Here is a 20,297-nt window from a genome sequence, read left to right as displayed (position 1 = left end):
AGCAGTGTGTCAGACGCCTGTGGGCATCTACGTTTAACAGGCCGAACTAGACTAGAACTTCCAGAGCTTCCTGCCTTATTCAGTCGAAAAAACCCCATCTCACAAGGCCTCCAGACGGAGCCACAATTTAACTTAGTACACTCGAAGATGTGACTTTCCCCAAACCATTTCCTATTCTAAGTCTGAAGAAATCGGGTCATTTGAGTTACAGCAAGGGGAACTCTTAGGAGACCTTTATAAGCCCCCACGTGTGACCCCTGGGCAAGGTGAGAATGTCCTGTCAGAGGAGTCCCATCCTTGTCTTTGCCTGGTCCCTGAGTCTCTCTGGTACGTCTTACCTCACTTTCCAGGTTTATGTACTCAGTTATCCGCTCAACGGCCACAATGTTGGTCTCAGTTTCTGACGTCATCCTCACCAGCCAGTTCAGCGTTTGTGTGATCTACAGAAAAACCAGAAGACTAAAGATCGTTTTGGGCTCAGGAACCAATGCAACTCATCAAACCACAAAATCAATCCGGTGCCTGCCCGGGACTCAGCATCATGCCAAGCTCTCCTCTACCGGGGAGCAAGGAAAGCATAAGCGTAATGTTCGCCCCCTTGAAGGGGGAAGTGCGTGAGGCGAGGGCATCGAATAGCTGGAGGACAACCAAATGTTGGACTGCGTGGTACTCCCATGAACGACGATATGGACCTGGAGTGTCTTGGGGCTAGAGCTGGGGCTGCAGAGGCTGGCAGGTGGTGGAGGGGAACCAGAACGTGGCTCTCCTGCCTGTGAGCCTCGAGTTCTTTGTGGAAGGGGTGGTGGGTGGCCTTCTACAAATGGGGAAAACATAAGGAAAGGCACCAGGCGGGAAAACCCCTTCCAAAAGGCTGCCTCTTCTCTCTGCTCTCAATTAGCAACAGCTCTTTTGAGAACCCAGCCCTCAGGGTGGATCCTTGTCCTCCTTTACCCAGTAAACTCCCAGTGCCTTGCTGCCGTCACAGAGATGCCTCTCACCACCAGCAGGGGGTGGTCATGATCTGGAGCCTCGGGAAGCTTCTTCCAGGCAGAGACTCAGACCAGTTTTTGTCACGCGAATGGTTAGAAAGAGGGAGAGCACAGGATAGAGGGGACGAAGAGTTAAGCATTTTGTGTAGGTGGAAACCACATGAAATTGTTGATATTGAATGTTTTTGTTTTGGTTCACTCTAATAGTTCTCTAATTCTTTGTCCCCTCTCTCCTACGTTAATAAGCCTGGAAAAGGGTGGACAAAGAACCAGTGACACAGGGAACGGTATGGCACTCTGGTGAACAACAGCATCCTTCTGGGTGTTGCCACGATCACCTTGGGCCTCATTAATGTCCACTGAAGACAGCACCAGCTAGAGGGTGCTGGCAGCTATGCAAACCCCAGTATTAGTGCAGAAAGACACTGGGAAAGATGACTGAAGGACCCATTAAATGGGTATCATTTATTGAACATTTACTATAGTGCCAGCCACTGTCTTCAGTGCTGGGAAATAATGTCTAACCTTTAGCCCCTCGTCACTCTAAGGATGCAGTATAGTCTTATTGAACTCTGTGTTCTTTATCAGAATTATCTCCCATTATTCTGTAATCTAAGAAAAACAAACATAGAAGTTATTTGTTTAAAAGACTTTCTGGTTACTGCTGTATTATGGAAAAGAAACTAATATTTTCCCTCCTTTGACTAGAATCAAGCAAAAAGGCAATGGGACACGGAATTATTAGACCGACTCATCTGAAATTGCTTTCTTGCCCTGACTGGTGTGGCTCAGTGGGTTGGGCGTTGTCCTGCAAACCTAAAGGTTGCTGGTTCAGTGCCTGGTCAGGGCACGTGGCTGAGTTGTGGGCCGGGTCCCCACTGGGGGTATGCGAGAAGACATTGATCAATATTTCTCCCTTCCCTCCCACTTCCCTGAAAATAAATAAATAAAATCTTTTAAAAAATTCCTTTCTTAACTCCCAAGAGCAACAACATTTGTGTCCAGGTGACACTGGTACCTATTTAGAAAGAAGATGGAACGTGTCCATGGGTTACACAACTGTAAGAGATGGAGCCAGGGTTTGAACCTCAGTCTCCCCAGTGCCTCTGGATCTTGAAAAGACTCAAGAGCATGGGCTCAGGGCACACTCTGGGCACAGTTCAAGAATGAGCACAGTAATTTAACCGCACCCCCACCCTTCAGACTCACATTGAGCGCATTGGACAGCACAAAGCCCACGATGTCCCCACTCAGCGTGTCTCTATAAATCACCATCATCAAGGACGAAAAGAAGATAATCAAGTTCCCAACCAGCTCCAGACGCACGGCAAGCCACCTGTAGGACGACAGAACCAGAGTGAGGCGTCACGGGGAGGTACCCGCCTCCTCACCTGACCCGGCAGCGGAGAGAAGACGTGTTCGTAGAACATTCCAGGGGCTTGAGCTGGGAGAATGTGTTCCCAGCAGGAGCTTCAGTCTGACCCTACCATGTGCTCCTAGTCTTCCACGTTGGATTTTAGAAAAACCCTGCACCTTAAGGACACCAGCGGAGTTGGCTGGACTAAGGGAGTCCCGCTGGTTCAGTGTCTCCCAAAGTTGCCGAATCATAAGGATCATCCAGTTAGGGGCAATTGTTAAAAATATACAAAATCATGCAAAAAAAAAAAAAGTTTGGACTCTTCTCCAGGAGATTATGGAGATTATGACTCAGGGGGCCTAGGGTGAGGTTCAGGAACCTGCATTTAAACAAATGTTCCAGGTGATTCCTTCTGATTAGACAGGGAAATCGTGCCACACTCTCAGTGGCGTCCAAGCTTCCAGTGTCTCTGGGCCATCCTGGAAGAAGAGGACTTGTCATGGGCCATGCATTAAATACATTGCAACATGTAATAACAAAAAAGTGTCATAATGTTTTAAGTAAATTTCCGATGTTGTGTTGGGCCATGTGCATGGCCATCCTGAGTCACTCTCGGCCCATGGGCCGCAGGCCGGATGCCCCAGGAGAACCTGCGTGGGAGCGTCAGGGCAGAGTGCAGTGTGTCCTGTCTGAGCTCACGGTTTTGAAGAGGCAGAGAGGAGTCTGGGGGTGAGGAGAAGTTCAGTGTGACGTGACCACAGGGAGGTCAACTGTAGAGAAGCAAGTAGGATATAGACAGACATAGTTTACAAACATTGACTTCCCCAAGTAAGGTGTGTTTAAATAAATTTGTACCAATAATTCAAGCATTGTACAAATAAATATGATACATGTTTACAATGGGCATCCAATAGGGCTGATTTATATACCTGTTTCCCTCATGAAAAGTACCTAAGAAGTCAAACATCTTCACCGTCACATTCCTGGCCTCTCCACGTTCCAGATAACACTGAGACCGCTGGCCTGCCCTTAGCGCCTCCAGACCGTGTGGAAGGCGCTCCAGAGTTTCCCTTCCTCTACAAGGCCTTTCTCCTTCAAGCACCCACCGCTTCTTGCCAGGGTCTAGTGATGCTGGAGAAGTGAAGAATGCTCACCCCCCTCAGCGACTCCCCCCGCCCCCCAGGATGTGAGCTTTCCAATGTCATCACTGGCTTTCCCTAACAACTCCCACATCCCCTCCCTGCAGCCTCTGCTTCTCTCGCCACCCACGGAGGGTTGTCCTGCCTGTGCAGAATCTCACGCACACTCCTGGGGAAGCAGACAGAGGATACCCAGGTCCCCCAACACCTGTGCAGGACCGGGGTCGCACTGTGCTCACAGACGTTATCTGACTTGCGCCGTAAGCCTGGGCCCTGTCCGTTGTCGGAACAGAGCGAGGTTTTCTTAGCGAGGCGGAGGCAGCTCCCCTCGAGTGGGGAATGGCAGAGCGGGCACTGGGCCTGGGTCTCTGACATCGCAGCTCCTGCTATCTCCTCTCTCCTTCCATTGCGGGTGCATTTGGCTAGAGTGACTTTCTTACCACTGGCCATGTCCATTGTCCCATAGCTAATGTCACGCGCGCAGCACCACAAAGCACACGTTTGGGTGAACGCCCAGGGAAGCCTCACCTGTTGGAGATGATCCAGGAAAAGACACATTTCTGATTGGTGTCAATCAACACCTCATTGTGTTTCAGGAATCGCTGCTGGTGCTGAAACGCGCGGATGACAGGCAAGCCCGACACAGTCTCGCTGAAGAAAGAGTAGAGTGGGGACCTGGTGACGGAGTCCAGGCGTCTCAGCTGGCGGGAAGTGGCCACATAGAACATCTAGACGCCAAAAGTAGGGAGTCAGTTAGTCACACAATCGTGTCACGTTGGCTGCACCTCTTCCTTTTTCACCTCACTGGTCACGGCCCACAATGAACAGGACGGAAGCCTCCAGTCTCGCCCCCGGCCGGAAGAGTGACGAGAGGGGCTCAGAGGAAGAGGGTGGCGGGAAGAGCTGAGGTTGGTGGGGAACAGAAGAAGAGGGCAGGGAGGAGGCTCTCCCACAGCCTTTGTGGTCTGAACTTCCAATCCACGTGAGCAGTTCTGTCAGCCTAGTCCATGCTCTCCCCAAGGATCTGCACATATTGTCCAAATGACAGGGTTTTTTGTAACAGAAAAAAATGGTCTCCAAAATGACTGTGTAAATGCAGATGGGACCCAAGGGCTGCGAAAAGTGGGGGTGGTCAGGAAGAGGCCAGAGAAGGGCATTCGGGAGGGAGGCATGGATAACTGTTGAGTGGAGACAGGTGGTGGCCCAAACCGTGCCTCGGAGCTGTGGTGAGAGGTGGTCTGGAGGTGTGTGGACCACTGAGGGTCTGAGAGCCAGAACTGGGCGTGACAGAGAGTGGAGGCCGACTCTCTGAGCCCCGAGGGCTGAAGGGTGAGGTCTGGTGGAGAGGGTTAGTGGTGCAGCTGGATTCCATGAGGGTTCGTTGAAACTAGGAAAGAGCTCAGCATCTGAGAGCCAGAACTCAAAGCATGATGCCTGAAGGTTTTCTCTAATATCCTGCATCTTATTTATTGGTTTGTTGTGAACAGTCAGAAGGCTGTTACCAAGATGACCATGTACCCGAGGAGGAACTCAGTACAGACACTGAGGGGAGGCCCCTCACTGCCCGCCCTTGACTTGCAAGGTCAGAATAGTTTTCCTGTTTATCCTGAAGGTAACTGGCAGGACATGAGTTCTCTCCACCGCTCTCTCCCTGCATCAGTTTTTATTATGGGCATGGAGTCCCTTCCACTTGCTCCAGTTTTTCTGTGGAGCTTGGTTCTCAAGTTACCTGTTCCCTCAAGAGCACACTGGAACTGAGCCTGAGCCATCCAAAGGACCCAGTGAAACTGGACCTGCCCTGAAGGGAAAAGAGATGGAGTTCCTGTGGAGAGAACTCCAAGCGGAACTGCAAGTGGATCAGCCAAGGAAGAAGCCATAGCAACCAATGACCTAACCCTTGTGGGGGGTCTTATAGAGCTTCACAACTTGGTCCAGGGACCCCCTCATGGCAGTCTTGGATGTGAACATGAGATTACCCCACTTAAGCTTCTTGGGGGACAGCAGTTAAGGTGAGATTTGCTGTGGGCCACGCACCAATTGGTGCTGCCACTTCAGCTCCAGATAGTGGCCTGTGGGCTCCTCAGCTTCTGATATGAGTGAATAACAAAGATGCTGAAGAGGAGCGAGTGATGAGCAATAAACAATGGAGAAGATTCCCAGGAAGGAAGCTGGGCCTTATAAACAGAGAGGAAAGGAGACGTAGCCATTTCTGAGCCTACCTGGACAGACACGTAAATGACACCAAGGGGAATGATGATGATGACAAAGACTGGAGTGGCCATGCAGATCATGACAAGGGTGCTGATGATCCCCAGGAAGCACAAAATCCAGCTGCGCAAGGACGTGGGGAGGGTGTCGTCCACCATGGAAATATCCTAGGAACACAGTTAGGAAAGATGGTATATTGATGACTTCCTACGGCATTCTAGAGTTTCCTGATTCCAGCGGGGAATGTGTTCAATTCTGAGTTCTCTGTCACTCCTTCATTTAATCACTTCACGATATTCATTTGCAATAGACTGTTCTGCTCACCCTGAAAAGCAATGTCATTTCTGTAATGTCTTTATTTTTCTAAATCACTCCGAACAGATATGGCAGTCACCCTTCAACAGATTTATGCTTTTCGGTGAAATTCCCATTTGTGAAATTTATTAAACCATTCATAACCACCCTAAGCTAATAAAGCCTTACAAGGTAAACCCTCCTCCAGCCAAGTCAATTCAATTGTTCTAACTTTACACAGGCCCCAGTCCCAATGAGTACCTTGAACAGAGCCTGGCGTATCCCAGGCATTCAATAAACATGTGTTTGGTGGCTCCAGGCAAGCAGCCCTGCCACCCACCACCCCTGACCTTGACTGAGGAACCTGGAAAGTTATTTCCTCTGTCAAGCATAGAACTGCAAGGGGATAGGGAGGTGGGTCCTATCCTGGCTGGTGCTCTAACCAGAGATAATGAAGGGGTCTCACTACCATATCACCTTTGTGGTATCACCATCATGTTGACTAAATGAACAAATGAGTGGATGGAAGGATAGATGGATGGATGGTTGAGTATACACAGAAAGCATAGATTATATTTTTGGATTTCCCTTGCCTATATTTCTTAGAATCTGTTGATTCAAAGATTAGTAATATATAAGTATCAAACTGAGTCCATATTATCTCTGAGGTGTCCCAAACTGGGCAAGGGAGAGCAGTTTCCTAACAGAGTCCTGAAGAGTGGATGACTCCTGAGTATACATCAGGATGTGAATAATAATATGTCCAGGGTTGGCAGGAAAAAGAAATCTCACCAGCTCTCAGTTCTCTGCACACTGCTTTTGACTCTAACCTGGCACAGATTCTCCTTCTTTCCTCCACCTCCTCATCCATCTCCTCTTAAGGGCCCAGCCTTTAGTTCTAGAGGACCCTAGATCAAACTGTCCTTTATGGGCCTGAGCCACTTGCCCCGTAAAATTCACTATATAATTAATGACAGCTTCTTTTTTCCTGCAAAAGCAGCCAAATACAACTGTTGCCTAAGTAACTCACAGTAAGATCTCTGTGTTCTCTTTTTCAGAAGATTAATTATGTATTACAATGTCAGGAACAGGTTGCAATTTTTGCACCTGTGTGAAATCTCCCTGTTGAAAATGGTGTGCCATTTAAGGTTCTGTTAAAGAGCAGAGAGCCCATTAAAGTTGTCTCCAATGACATCAGGACCACCATTTTTGTCCCAGAGGAAGGTGGTAAATGCCCACTCATGAAGCAGTCAGTGTGTCCCCAAACCTGGCAGTGGGCTATGAGCTAGCCTTTCTGTGTCTGCTCCAAGATCACACAAAAAAGGGTCCAGAGCCGTTCAGACGTTTTAAAATATGTACTCACTCTTCTGCAAAGGACTGAAAACTGTGCTGGTGATCATTGAATACTATTCAGAATTGCCTAGTTTTTGCCTCTGTTCCTAAAAGTTCCATCTCATATGCATTAAGATTCAATGAGGTTGGCCCTAGCCAGGTAGCTCAGTTGGTTGGAATGTTGTCCCATACACTGAAAGGCTGCAAGTTCGATTCCCAGTCAGGGAACATACCTAGGTTACAGGTTTGGTCTCAGGTTGGAGCACCTATGAGAGACAACCTATCAATGTTTCCCTCTCACACTGATGTTTTTCTCCCTCTTCCCTCCCTCCCTTCCACTCTTTCTAAAATCAATAAGTGTATCTTTGGGTGAGGATATGAAAAAAAAAAAAGAATCAATAAGTCTGGTCCAGCCCATGGAAGAGCGCCATCTATATAATCTTAACATTTATTGGGCATTCCAATGACTAGGGCAGTCCTTGGCTCGTAGAAGGTGCTCAGCAAATGTCATCAAATGAATAAATGAATGAATGATCTACAGTAGATAGAGACAATGTTTTAGAACCTCCTTAAAGCCAGAGGTGCCTATATTCCACGATCCAGATCTAATTTACTTATTCTTAAAGCATAAAAGGCAGAGGTTTCAGGAATGGAGGTGGAGACCAAGCAGAGGGTTACCCTGCTATTCCTTTGATTCATTGTCACAGCCAGTGATAATGCTGTTACTTGTGTTTTCCCTCTGCACACCAATTCTCCTCGCCCTGCTTCTATTGCCACCTGCCCACCCCACCCCCACCATCTCCCTAGTTAACTTCTAGAAGTTAAGTCTCACCCTTTCTCACATTTCCCACCCTAAATCACCCAGGCTGAGCTAGTCCCTCTTTTCTCTGTCACTCTTTTGTACTCCCAGAACACCATTGTACACATTATTGTTATTTTGGTTTTACCATATTATATTACAATCTTTTATTTCCATGGCCATCTTACTCACTAGATGGTGAGCTACTTAAAGGGTCAGAACTGTTCAGTTTTATATCCCCAAGATCCTTGCAACCTCACCCAAAGTACTCAAGAAATCATTTGTATGCTGTAGGACAAAAGAACTACACAGTGTTGCCCAGGGGGATGTGAGCATTCTTTCCCTGTCAGAAATAGAAAGATCCTCAGCATAAAAACACATAATCTCAAAGCCCTCAAGATACTTACACCAGCAAACCTGTTCACAATCCGGCCTATGGGTGTCGTATCAAAGAAACTCATGGGTGCTCGAATGATACTGTTCAGCAGTTGCTTGTGAAGGAGGTTTGATGCGTGGGCGAAGCCATGGACGCTCCAGAGATTTGCTGTGACCACAAATATCCCTAGAAATGGAAACAGGGCAGTCAGCACCATGCACGGGGATCCCCGAAGTCTTATGCCAAAGACACAATGGCAATTCTTTGTTTGAGTCCAGGCAAAGCACAGTGACCAGACAGATTATGTAAGAAAAGGTTGTTGTAGCCATCAGACGTACCTTGTGCTAATCCCAGAGCTCCATAGACGCCAACTCTCATGTCCCTCTGAGAAGCTGGATAGTTGGTGGCATTGTAGGTTTTAGAGTCATTGGTCCAAGCACTGAGCCAGAGATTGGATCCAATCAGAGCCACAAAATTAATTACATAAGCAAGGGTGATGAAGAAGATTGAATACCATCCTACTGCTCCCAGGTATTTCAGGTAGATGGAGAACTTGACCTGCAAAGTCCACATCTCAATGTTAGTAGAATTCATAATGGCTTTTGGTGGAGAATTACCTAAAATTCCAATCACAAGGAGGAGAGTGGTCCCCGAAAAAAAATGGATCACAAGTAGAAGACTTTGGTAGTCTGTGGTTATCATTTCTGCATTGGGCCAGGATAATAATCAATGCTTAAATACAATGCAAGGTAAACGACCATCAGATTATTAATGACCTTCTAGAAGCAATTAAAAGGGAGAAGATAGACAAATGGAGTGTGACAAATGGGGTTATACTGTATACCCTGGAATCTATTTCATCGATTTGGATTGAAGACCTTAAATTTAAGACCTTGGTTTTAAGTTAAGTCTTGTTCATCTGAATTGTGTACTCTGAGACGGACTAGTGACGTCTGGCTTCCAGAACTGCCTCTCAAAGCAGCTTTGGTGTTTGCCCCACGGATCAGCACAGAATCCAACACCCAGGAAGTGTGCTATGCAGACATTTGCAGGAAACATCATTCTTTGTGGAAATATGATTTGATAGAAAGCCCAGAGTCTCTACCAACATTTCAATAATGAATTTAAAGATTTACAAGGCAAGCATAAGACACAGCACTGCCAGAAATGTGTTTTCAAGTCACGAAACTTTAAAATGTTGGGATTCCGAGCCTTGTATCACCTCTAATGGCACATTGTACTGCTGTGTTCACCTTTCCGGTTTGTACGAATTCCTTCTTAGTTAATTTTTGTCCTTTCACCAGTTCTTCCCCCTCCTTCTGGGCATTCACATTCCGAGTTTTCAAGGAGTTTTTCAGGGGCTTCAGAGGCCTGCTATTTGACCTAGATCTGAGAAATTGAAAAGGGGGAGGCTTTCCTGAGCATGCAGATGCATCCCGAGGGGCTTTTCACAAGCAGATGGCACAGTCTCTCTGACCGCATCCAAGTTCATTTCAAAGCAGGTAGCCTTGGGGAAACAAACTACCCCAACCCTTGTCCCCATACAAGGAAACAAAGGAAGAGTAGGGAGTGTTCATGGGGTCCGCTATGCACATAGAAAAAGAGAATGACCAAGAGGAAATATGGGAGGAATGGGGGCTGCCAGCTGAAGAGATGACCAACCTGTGGCTAAGTGTCCGACGAAGGCTGTTTTCTCTATTCATGGTCAAGGAGGCCACATCCTCAGGGATTTCCTCCACACTGGACACCAGCCCATAGTCATCTTCTTCTTCACTGTCCTCATTGACTAGGAGACACATCAAAGGTTAGAGAGACAGCTGCACAGAGCTCTCACGGCCCCGAGGACAAGGAGTGAGATGTCTTTTCTGGCATTGCCGGGCTCGCTAGAGATCCCGGATGTCCACACAGGCTGGGATCTTTTACTCCGGAAGTACTATGTATTGGTACATTTTCTCATTGAGAAATACCAGGATAAAGGAGAAATGAGTTAATATTCCACTGGAAGATAAAATGGTCAAAGGAGAAAAATATTCCCAGAATCTTCTAAGTTGCTTTGGAGCAGGGAAGAATTTTAAGGGTTATGGTAGACAAACACAAGAGTCATACCTTAGAACTGACTAAAGAGGTAAGCGTAAATTTAAAATCCCCTTCTTGAAATTCCAATAATTTGACAAACTTTTTTTTTATAAATTTAAAGTATTTAAAAACATGCTCTGAAAATAAAATAAAATGCAAACATAACATTGGCATCAGAATGGTAAAGTAAGGACATCCAGAAATTGGTACCTCCATAGAGTCGATGAGAATAGCAGAAAATTGTAAAAAACAACTTTTTCATAACCCTGAAGTCTGTCAAAAGCTTTCAACAATCCAAGGAACATTAATTTAACAAAAATGACTAAATAGTAGTAATAATAGTAAGCTTTATGATCATTTAGTTTACTCTACTCCCACCCCCCTCTCCTCAGACCTGCTGCAGCCTGGAGAACCAACAGCCTCACAATCATATTAATGATAAAAACCAGCAGCCTAGCAGCTGCTGGAGGCAACAAACTGGTTTGGATCCCCCACTCTCCATGCCTCGCCCCTGGAGAATTTTCCTCATCTGACTTGTCTGGCCATTCCCAGGAAAACCTCATTCACAGGGCTGGTCTCTGTTTTCTTTATATTGGACCTGACTCAGAGCTAGCTAGCTCAGACAGTTAGCAGCAATTGTTCAACATCACTGCTGCCTGAGGTTGTCATGGCAGTGGGGTATATAACAAGCTGACCAAAAACTTCAAAGGAAAAGCTGGGAATGAGATATTCATAATGAGCCTTAATACATATTCTTGATCATCTAAAATGCCACATAGATGTGTAGGGCTACTCACATACCCAAGAAAACTTGACAAGACCCTATTTTCTCACCTCTGGCTAACCATCAGGCTCTGTAGAAGCAGAAAAAAAAAAAACAAAAGCAAAAATAAAACCCCCCAGCTGAGGCAGAATTGTAAATTGCCCGGTGGAGTGTTAAAGACATGCCCTCACCTCTTCTCCCAGCCTCTTAGAAAAGGCAGAATGACTTACTGGTTCCCGGCACTCCAGGAAATAATGTTCAGTTATTACCTGACCCCTCAGTCAACCAAGCATAGACCTCAGTTGCCACCGGTGACAAAGAATACAGATTTAACAGAAGAGTTCAAGAAACTAAACAGGTGGAACAACAAAACAAACCCTGGCAGAAGAGGGAGAAATCTTACTTCCGGAGTGTTACGTTATTTCAAATGATCAGTTTTCAACAAAAAAATTATGAGACGTACAAAGAAGCAGGAAATTATGGGACCATATGCGGGGGAAAAGCACTCTGCAGAAACTGTACCTGAGGGAGCATGGACATTGAACTTATCAAACAAAGACTCTAAATCAGCTATTATAAATGTGTTCAAAGAACAAAAGAAAATCATGTCTAAAGAGCTCCTGGGAAGTCTGAGAATAAGTTCTCACCAAGCAGAGACCATCAATAAAGAAACAGAAATTATTTAAAGAGAAGAAAATACAAATTCTAGAGTTGAAAATTATAATAACTGAATAAAAAGTTTACTAGAAAAGCTCAACAGCAGATTTGCTAAAGACTTGAGGCATGTGACTTGATCCAATCAACCATCTTAACAAAGCGCTGCCAGCTGGGACTGTGGGGGACAGAGGCGAGAAAAACTGAAGGGGCACTCCCGGAATTCTGGGATTCTGCGGGAAGAAAATAGGTCAGTAGAGCCACCCAGTCACGAACATGTGTTATCCTTCAAGAAAAGGGGAAACTGTCTCTGAAGGCAATTCAGGGGTTGGCTGCTTCTCAGCTCCAGAGATCGGGACCCAAGGCTGGAGGGGAGGGCTAATCACACCAAACCTCCAGTCGGACCCTTCTAAAGAGTGCCCTGTGATTACGTGGCAAAGGCCAGACAAGCAGGATGAACCTCCAGCTTCACTCAGGCATAGAGTTTCGATGTCCGGGTTTCTTTACAGAGACACAAAACACAGGAGGAGCAGATTTCGGATCTCTGGGTAATTCACAACTCAAGTCTAGTTCACTGGACACTGAGCAGCCCAGGAGGTAAATACCGGTTTACCACGCCCGCATGCCTTGCCCCATCCACATTCTATCCCGTTCCAATCATCCTTACGTACCTGTGGCGTCTCCTTCAGGCCCCGTCTCTTTATTAAATGTCTTCAGATTTTTAGCAAACAATCCCTTCTTGGCTAGCAGAGCTCTGTAGGACCCCTTCTCCGAGATGGTGCCATTCTCCAGAACCACAATCTCATCCACTTGGGGGAGAAAGTGAATGCTGTGTGTAACCAAGAGTCGAGTCTGTAAAGATAACAGTAAGTTGTGCTGGGAACCCTGTGCCCACCACCTTCCTCGTTCTACTCTGAAGAAGGAAGAGCCGATGCCTCAACTCACTGTGGGGTTTTGCTTCAAAATGTGGCCCTGACGCCTGGCCTCTTTCACTTCCTCTTTCCTTCCTAGCACCTCATCCTGAAACCTGACCCACGAGTAAGATGAGATTATTGTCATTGCGGATGTACTCAAAGTTATTTTTTATAGTGACAATGAGGTGCGCCCTGTGCACACTCTTCTTCAGCTTCTTGGGTAGCCAGGAGTCAGGCTTAGGAATGTCACTTGACATAACGAACGAAATAACTAGCTCACCAACTGCCCCTTTCACTAACCAGCTAATGATCTGAGCCAATAAGAACTACCCAGGTTCTTTCAGCATACTAGTGACATTGTAGGGCAAGAAACTTTGTCTTTGGCCCAGGCCTTTCCTGGTGTGGGATACACCTTCTTTGTATTCCTGTCTATTGATGAACCGTACTGACCACTGAAACAGGGACTCCACTCAGAAAGACAAGCACTTGTGGGTCAGTAATGAGGCTCAGATAGAAGCCACGGGGCTAAGAAGGGCTTCTGAAGAGACAACCCAAGCCACTGCCTCTGTCTACTCCACAGACCTGCAGGCACTAGGTCCCTCTTATCAGGAAGACCCAGGAGATGCTCATTCTTCAAATGTCAGCTCAAAGCCAGCTCTTCTGGGAGACTTTCTAGTCCCCAGGCAAAACTTGGGTCTTCCTCCAATGTTTCCGTTATAGTGTAGAATGCCATTAAAATAATTCTAAGCCCTGGCTGGCATAGCTCAGTGGATTGAGCGTGGGCTGTGAACCAAAGTGTCGCAGGTTCAATTCCCAGCCAGGGTACATGCCTGGGTTGCAGGCCATGACCCCCAGCAACCGCACATTGATGTTTCTCTCTCTCTCTCTTTTTCCCTCCTTTCCCTTTCTAAAAATAAATAAATAAAATCTTTAAAAAAAGATTTAACTTAAAAAATAATTCTTGTATTATTATATTGTGTTTGTTTCTCTGTATATCTTCCCATTAGATTGTAAGTTCCTTGAGTTCAGGGACCAGATGTTTACCTATGTGTGCCCAGTCTTTGAAACAAACCAGGAACAGGGTGGGTATTCAGTTCATTAATAAATGGAGCCAAGAGACCTTAAGGACCAAAGTCGGGAGCAGGAGCAGGAGGGAGAGTGAGTTCCTGTTGACTCACTGATCCAGCAGAGAAGCAAAAGATCTCAGTAGAACAGCAGCCCAGTCAACCCTGCCATCCTGACCGGCCACGTTCAAGAAATCTTGACGGGAACAGGCCAAATACAGATCGAAGCTTACTTGGTGCTGAGGGAGATGTTGCCAGTGACAGCCCCCACTCTGTACTTGCTGCTGGTGAGGAGCATATTCAGACCCTCCAGGGGCTCTGTTGGCCCCTCCCCCACTTGGTCCACTGTATGAGGACGAATGTGCTAACTTGTCCATGGTGAGAAAAGGCTGGTCTCCATTTACCGCCAGCTCTAATGACTTGTCCTGGCCACTTTATCTGTGCTATGTCACAGTGGCATTGTGAGAATCAAGTGAGACTATGCAATCAAAGTGATTAGCACAGGCCTGGGATATAATAGTTATGAAAAAAGAAAGCCCTGGCTGGTGTGGCTCAGGATTGAGAGCTGGCATGTGTACCAGAGGGTTGCCAGTTCGATTCCCAGTCAGGGCAAGGGCCAGGCCCCCAGTATGGGGCATGTGAGAGGTAGCCACACATTGTTGTTTCTCCCTCTTTTTCTCCCTCCCTTCCCCTCTGTCTAAAAATAAATAAGTAAATAAATACTTTTAAAAAAATGTTAAAAAATAGTTACAAAAAATATCAGCTTTATTTCCATGTTCAGGATGAGTCATCCTTTTCAGGCATAGTGTTCCTACATCCCGCAAAGGTTCCGGGAAAGTGTCTTTTTAGAGCACAGCTCTAACACCTGCAGGGTGACCCGTGTCCCGTCGCAAAGGTGAGCTGTCAGGTCCTCTGGGGAGGTTTGCTGCTGGGGGTTTCCTGACACCAGTTCTCGGACTCTGCTGGGTGTTCGACAATCCGATTCAGTTCTGACACTGACAACCGGGGATGAGCACAAACACCACAGTTTCAGAGCTCAGCCCTACAGGACGCCCTGACTTCAGATGCTACTCACAAGGCTTGAGCCCCCCATACTTCTGGCCCACTAGCTATAAATCAGGGGTCCCCCAGACCCCCCTCAGGTGATAATATGCTAGAATGGCCCAGAGATGTTAGAAAACCACTTTACTTATGTTTATCAACTTATTATAAAGGACACTACTCAAGAGCAGTGAAATGGAGGAGATGCACAGGGCAAGGAGTGAGGGGTCCGTGTTGGGACTTCCATGCTCTCACCGGGTGCACCGCCCTCCTAGCACTTTAAAGGGTTCACCAGCCCAGAGGCGTCCGAATCTCCTTTGTAGCCCAATCTCCAGTCCCCCCCCCCCCCCCCCCCCCCCGGTCCCCAGAGGCTATTTGGGGGACTAAAGTTCCAACCCTCCCACCACATGGCTCTTCTGGTGCACGGCCTTGTCCTATCTGAGGGCTCCACCCTAACTCACTTAATAACACAGGCTCCTGTGGTGTGTAAAGGGCTCGTTATGAATAATAAAAGGCACCCCTAGTATTGCTCAGGAAATTCCAAGGGTTAGCAGTTCTGTGCCAGGAACTGGAGACAAAGACCACATATATTTCTCATTATACCACAGGTCTCAAAGTATTATTTATTATAATCAATCATCCTAACAGGCTCAATGTCCAAGCCACAGAGGAAGGCTGAACTTAGCCATGACCTCACGATGGAAGCCCTCACGGGGTCCACTCCTGGAAGACCGGCCTGACGCTCTCTCCACAGCAGCCCGGGGAGGCAGGCCCACGAGGGACTCTGCTTCGGGACAGCAGCTGTCCTAGCAGGTGTGTGTGACCCCCTCTGCCCCTCTCCCCCACACACACCTCACGTCCCTGTCACTTTAAATGGTTTCTTACCTTGCCTTTCAATAGGCCATTGGGGCCCAAGACCTTATCAAAAATGTGTTTTCCCACGTGAGCATCCACGGCCGACAGGGGGTCATCCAGAATGTAGATGTCTGAATTCTGGTAGGTAGCTCTTGCCAGGCTGATCCGCTGCTTCTGACCCCCACTGAGGTTTATACCCTGGGGAGGAAAATCGTTTTTACTCAGCACTTCGCCATAGTCCTGCCTTCACAGAGGTGACTGAGGAAGGGTGAGAAAGCAATTTGCCTCAAGAAGGTATCAAGGGCTTAAACATCTTACAAGTTCCTTTATACAAATAAATAACTTAGATTCAGCTAAATCACTTCAGGCCCTATTACTAAAGGTGGGCCCACCGTACCATTTTCTACTATGCAACATATTTGTTTTTGTTGCTTCCTGTCCCGTGAGAATGTACCGTGCCAGGCAGATTTTTCTCTGTGTCACTCATGGATGGAACTCCAGCACCTAAAATCGTGCCTGGCACAGAGGTCCTCCATAAACGTGTGTGGAATTAATGAACAAAATCACTCTAGAGCTGTATCTTCTCCACGAGCCTTCTAACACTTCAAGATCACTGTCCCCAAGGACTGCTGGAGGTAGTTTGTGCAATGGGGACAATGAAAGAGAAAACCACAGGCCCAACATGGTGTCACTTGTGCTAAAGCCCAGGACACCAAACCTAGATTTGATGCCTGAGCTAATTTCCGTTTCAAACTCTCCCAGTCACACAGTCTTCACCGACCGGTGTGAAATTTTCCGGGTGAGGCCAGTGAGGCTGTCCGGGGGGGCGGGCCTTCCCCGTCCTCCCCCCCCCACCCCGCCCCGCCCCGCCCCAGAAGGAAGAGACAGTCGGCAGGACAAACCCTTCCCTGGTCTCTTTCCCTCAAAACAGAAACAAACAAACAAACAAAACAGACGTCCAGGTGCCCTCCAAAATAATTTCTTTTTTTCCCTAATAGCTTCCCTTCCCCACCCTTCTTTTCTATTTCCGTCCAACCTTTGGGGCGTCCTTGGCATTGTCCGATGGGATGCTGCCCCATTCACAGATCACTCAATAAAACCAATCAGATCTACAAATTCACTTGGTTAAATTTTGTTGTTTTTTTTTTAACAGGAGGGAGGGTGAAAACAACCTAAATATGTGATAGGGGTTTCTAAGCAAATTATGCCAAATTCACATAACAGAAATGATCTACAGTAGTCATCAAAAATCCATTTTTAAGGAAGGCATTTAATAACATGAGGAAATAAGTCACACTCAACATCTAACTGTTCACAGCAGAGCATGAGGACCCTTCTCTGACTCGCATGAACACACAGAGCAGAGAACAGCCAGGCTCAGGCCCTGCTGCTGTCCCCCCACCGCGCCCTCAACCTTGGGCCAGTCCTGGTTACGTAACCTCCCGGGTCCCCACCTCATCATGTTTCCTTGAGACGACATAACTCCCGTATTTGCTTCCAGGTACAAAATTTTAAATTTCTGAGTTATTTGTATATGATATTGGGCAAACTCATGTTTTTTGGTATTTGATCCAAACATGACCACCAAAATTGGTCAATTATTGTATTCCCATGTATTTCTTCACCATCCTTACATTTTTCTTCACTATTTCTCACCCTTCCAGGTTCTAAGTACCTTCTCTCCAATCTCAGCCAGGTCTCCTCCGGGCAGCACTTCCAAGTCTTGGAGGAGGGCGCAGGCCTCTAGGACTTGCTGGTATCTCTTTTTATCGAACTCGGATCCAAAAAGGATGTTGTCCTTTATGGTGCCATTCTGGATCCAGGACTGCTGGGGGACGTAGGCTATAGAGCCCTGCGTGGGAGAGGATCAGACCACACGACAGCTGTACCTCCAGAAATGCAGGGTTGAAAGAAGGGGGGCGGGAGCCGGGAGGATCGAGCGAAACTTAGATTTGAAGAAATGTATGTCAGGTTGACTGAACATCTGATACTTATAAACGTGCTTGTATTTATCACACCAACCAGTGAGGAAGAATTCAAAGTCCTACTCGCCATGTAAAGCCCCGTTTGTTTGACACTCACCTTCCAGCCCTGATCCTGAAAACTGGAGGATGAATGCACATGCTGCTGCTAGAACAGGGTCCTAGTTGGACCCCAGTGCATCTCCTAGGGCCAGCAGAAGCTGGCACTGATGGGGGAATGGCTCAGAGGACATGGGGAAGCAGGAACCAAGAGATTGAAAACAGGGGCCGGCTGATGCATGAAGCAGATCATGTCCGAAGATGAGCCTGACAGATGCCTGTGTTTGAGGAAAAACTCAGTTATGGGGTGGGAGAAAAAGCTTCCTCAAAGGAGTTAAGAGACAGAGTTAAATCTGTAGACTCTGCACAGATGCACAGATCAGACTGTGTTTATGGTGGTTGTCAGAGTGGAGGGGTGTCGGGGGCATGGTGAGGAGGGTGAAGGGATTCAGAAGTACACATTGGTGGTCACAGAATAGTCCCAGGGATGGAAAGTACAGCACAGGGGATATAGTCATAATACTGTGATAACTGTGTATGGTACCAGGTAGGTACTGGAAATATCAGGGGACCACTTTATAAAGTATATGATGGTCTAGCCACTATGCTCTACACCTGAAACTAACATGAAATAATAGTGAATGTAAACTGTAATTGAAAAAAAGTCCGTAGAGGCTGCTCTGCTACACTACGTGTTGATTTAATGCAAATTACCTCATTAGTGATTGGTAAACCAGGGAATAATGTCAGTATGAAGCAGAAGTTCTTACAAATGATCCAAGCACATCCATGAAAAGCAATCGGGGGTGAGCTTTCTCATAATTAAAAGAAGGCTTAGCAATAACAAAGATCTTAAGGAAAATAGCTAAAAATCTATACACATGCCTCTTTTTGGTGTAATTAATGGCTGGTTAAATGACTCAAAGTACCTATAGTTTCCCCTAAATGCAGCTCTCCGGGGAAGCTGTGAATGCTGATGAAGATGCCGTGAAGACGTTTTCTGTCTGTTAACAACATAATTGAGAAAGATGTCTCCACCTTACACCAAAGTTTTGTATTGGAAGCAAGTGCACCCAAAGGAGGGGGTGGGAGGCTCAGGACTAATTGGGATGCTGGGTATAATTGCCAGCAGGGTTCTTACGACACCACAGTTTTTATTGTTATTGGTTATTAGGGTTTTTTTGGTGCCCTGGTTACAAAGTGATATAAGTTTGTAATCTGTGCCAACTCTTCTCCCAGGTCTGGTTATTTTTATTGCATAATTTTGTGGAACATGAAGTTTTCAGAAACACATACATCATTGCAGCAGGATTTGCCTGTGCTCTGAAGGAAAACATCTCTCTTTTCAATGGTTTTCAAACTTTGGTGTGCATGTGGGAATCACCCGGGTAGCTCATTAAACATGCGGATGCTTAGAATCTCCCCCTTGAGTCTGATTCTACATGCGAGATGGGGCAAAGACTCTGTAGGTCACAGGTCTACCAGATGTCTGCAAGACCTTCCACCCATACAGCAACACGGTGGCAGCGACGGTCAGATTCTAGCCCCCAGTGCGTTCTGCCACATGGAGAGGCAGCACGAAGTGGCCCGCTTGCGAGTGTCAGGGCCTTCTCCTTGGCATTCCCTCTCACCTTGATGGAGATGTGCCCATGAACGTGTTCCATTTCCCCCAGCATGGCTGACATCAAGGAGGACTTCCCAGAGCCCACCGTGCCCACCACAGCCACCAGCTGGCCCGGCATAATGTCCAGGTTCACGCTGAAAGAGAGAAGTATGTTTGAAGGAGAGGAGGGGACTTATTCAAGAGGCGTTCGAGCCACTTCCCAGACTCTCTGGGAAGTCTGGTGTTTGGAGATTATCTCTCAGGACTGGAAAATTTGGCTTGGATATACAAGACTCCAAAGTGCTTCTTTAATGATTTATTTTTAAGCTCTCAGAGCCTAGTGACCCTAATACAAAGTTGGAACTTGAATACAAAGTGACCCCAACGTATTCAAGGCATCTATAAGCTGTTTGTGCCAAACTTGGGTTCACTGTACAAATTCTCTTAGAACCAACATGGTTCTATTGAACAAGAGCTTGGAGACCTGAGTTCAAGTCCCAACTTTGTCAGTGCTGAGCTGTGTGGTCTTGAAATGTCTCGTCCTCTGGACTCTCATTCTAAACTAATGGTCTTGGACTAGATCAATGTTTCCCAAGCTTGGCTCTTCAACGAGACTAGCCACTCAATGGACCACTTGCTGCAAGTACAGAGTCCTGCCTCCTCCCCTGGAGATTTATTTGGCTGTGTCTGTCTGGGGAGGGTCCGCATTGGGCTCGACTCCTGGAACCTCCGTGTGTGAGCCCTAGTGTTGGCGTTCCTGGGACATTAGGAACCCCAGGAACTCATTCGTAGTCTTTCTGAACCTGCCCATT

The 20,297-nt window shown here is 46.9% G+C and overlaps 1 protein-coding gene across 4 annotated transcripts in view; it reads right to left on the bottom strand.

Moving 5' to 3' along the window:
* ABCC2 (ATP binding cassette subfamily C member 2) overlaps nt 1-20,297 on the bottom strand; it is a 62,034-nt gene that overhangs the window by 6,622 nt on the left and 35,115 nt on the right. For all 4 annotated transcript variants that reach the window (XM_028512915.2, XM_036027137.1, XM_036027139.1 and 1 more), the window contains 12 exons: nt 19,514-19,640; nt 17,537-17,713; nt 15,892-16,059; nt 12,659-12,839; nt 10,157-10,280; nt 9,748-9,883; nt 8,833-9,052; nt 8,526-8,680; nt 5,705-5,860; nt 4,014-4,213; nt 2,199-2,325; nt 339-440 (listed from right to left, as the gene is read on the bottom strand). In XM_028512915.2, coding sequence (XP_028368716.1) covers nt 339-440; nt 2,199-2,325; nt 4,014-4,213; nt 5,705-5,860; nt 8,526-8,680; nt 8,833-9,052; nt 9,748-9,883; nt 10,157-10,280; nt 12,659-12,839; nt 15,892-16,059; nt 17,537-17,713; nt 19,514-19,640 — 1,873 coding nt within the window. The remainder of the gene's footprint in view (nt 1-338; nt 441-2,198; nt 2,326-4,013; nt 4,214-5,704; nt 5,861-8,525; nt 8,681-8,832; nt 9,053-9,747; nt 9,884-10,156; nt 10,281-12,658; nt 12,840-15,891; nt 16,060-17,536; nt 17,714-19,513; nt 19,641-20,297) is intronic.

This window comes from Phyllostomus discolor, chromosome 5 (genome assembly GCF_004126475.2).
Source record: "Phyllostomus discolor isolate MPI-MPIP mPhyDis1 chromosome 5, mPhyDis1.pri.v3, whole genome shotgun sequence".
Lineage (NCBI taxonomy): Eukaryota > Metazoa > Chordata > Mammalia > Chiroptera > Phyllostomidae > Phyllostomus > Phyllostomus discolor.
Note: the sequence above shows the minus strand (reverse complement) of the source record. Positions and strands in the feature narration are given on the sequence as shown.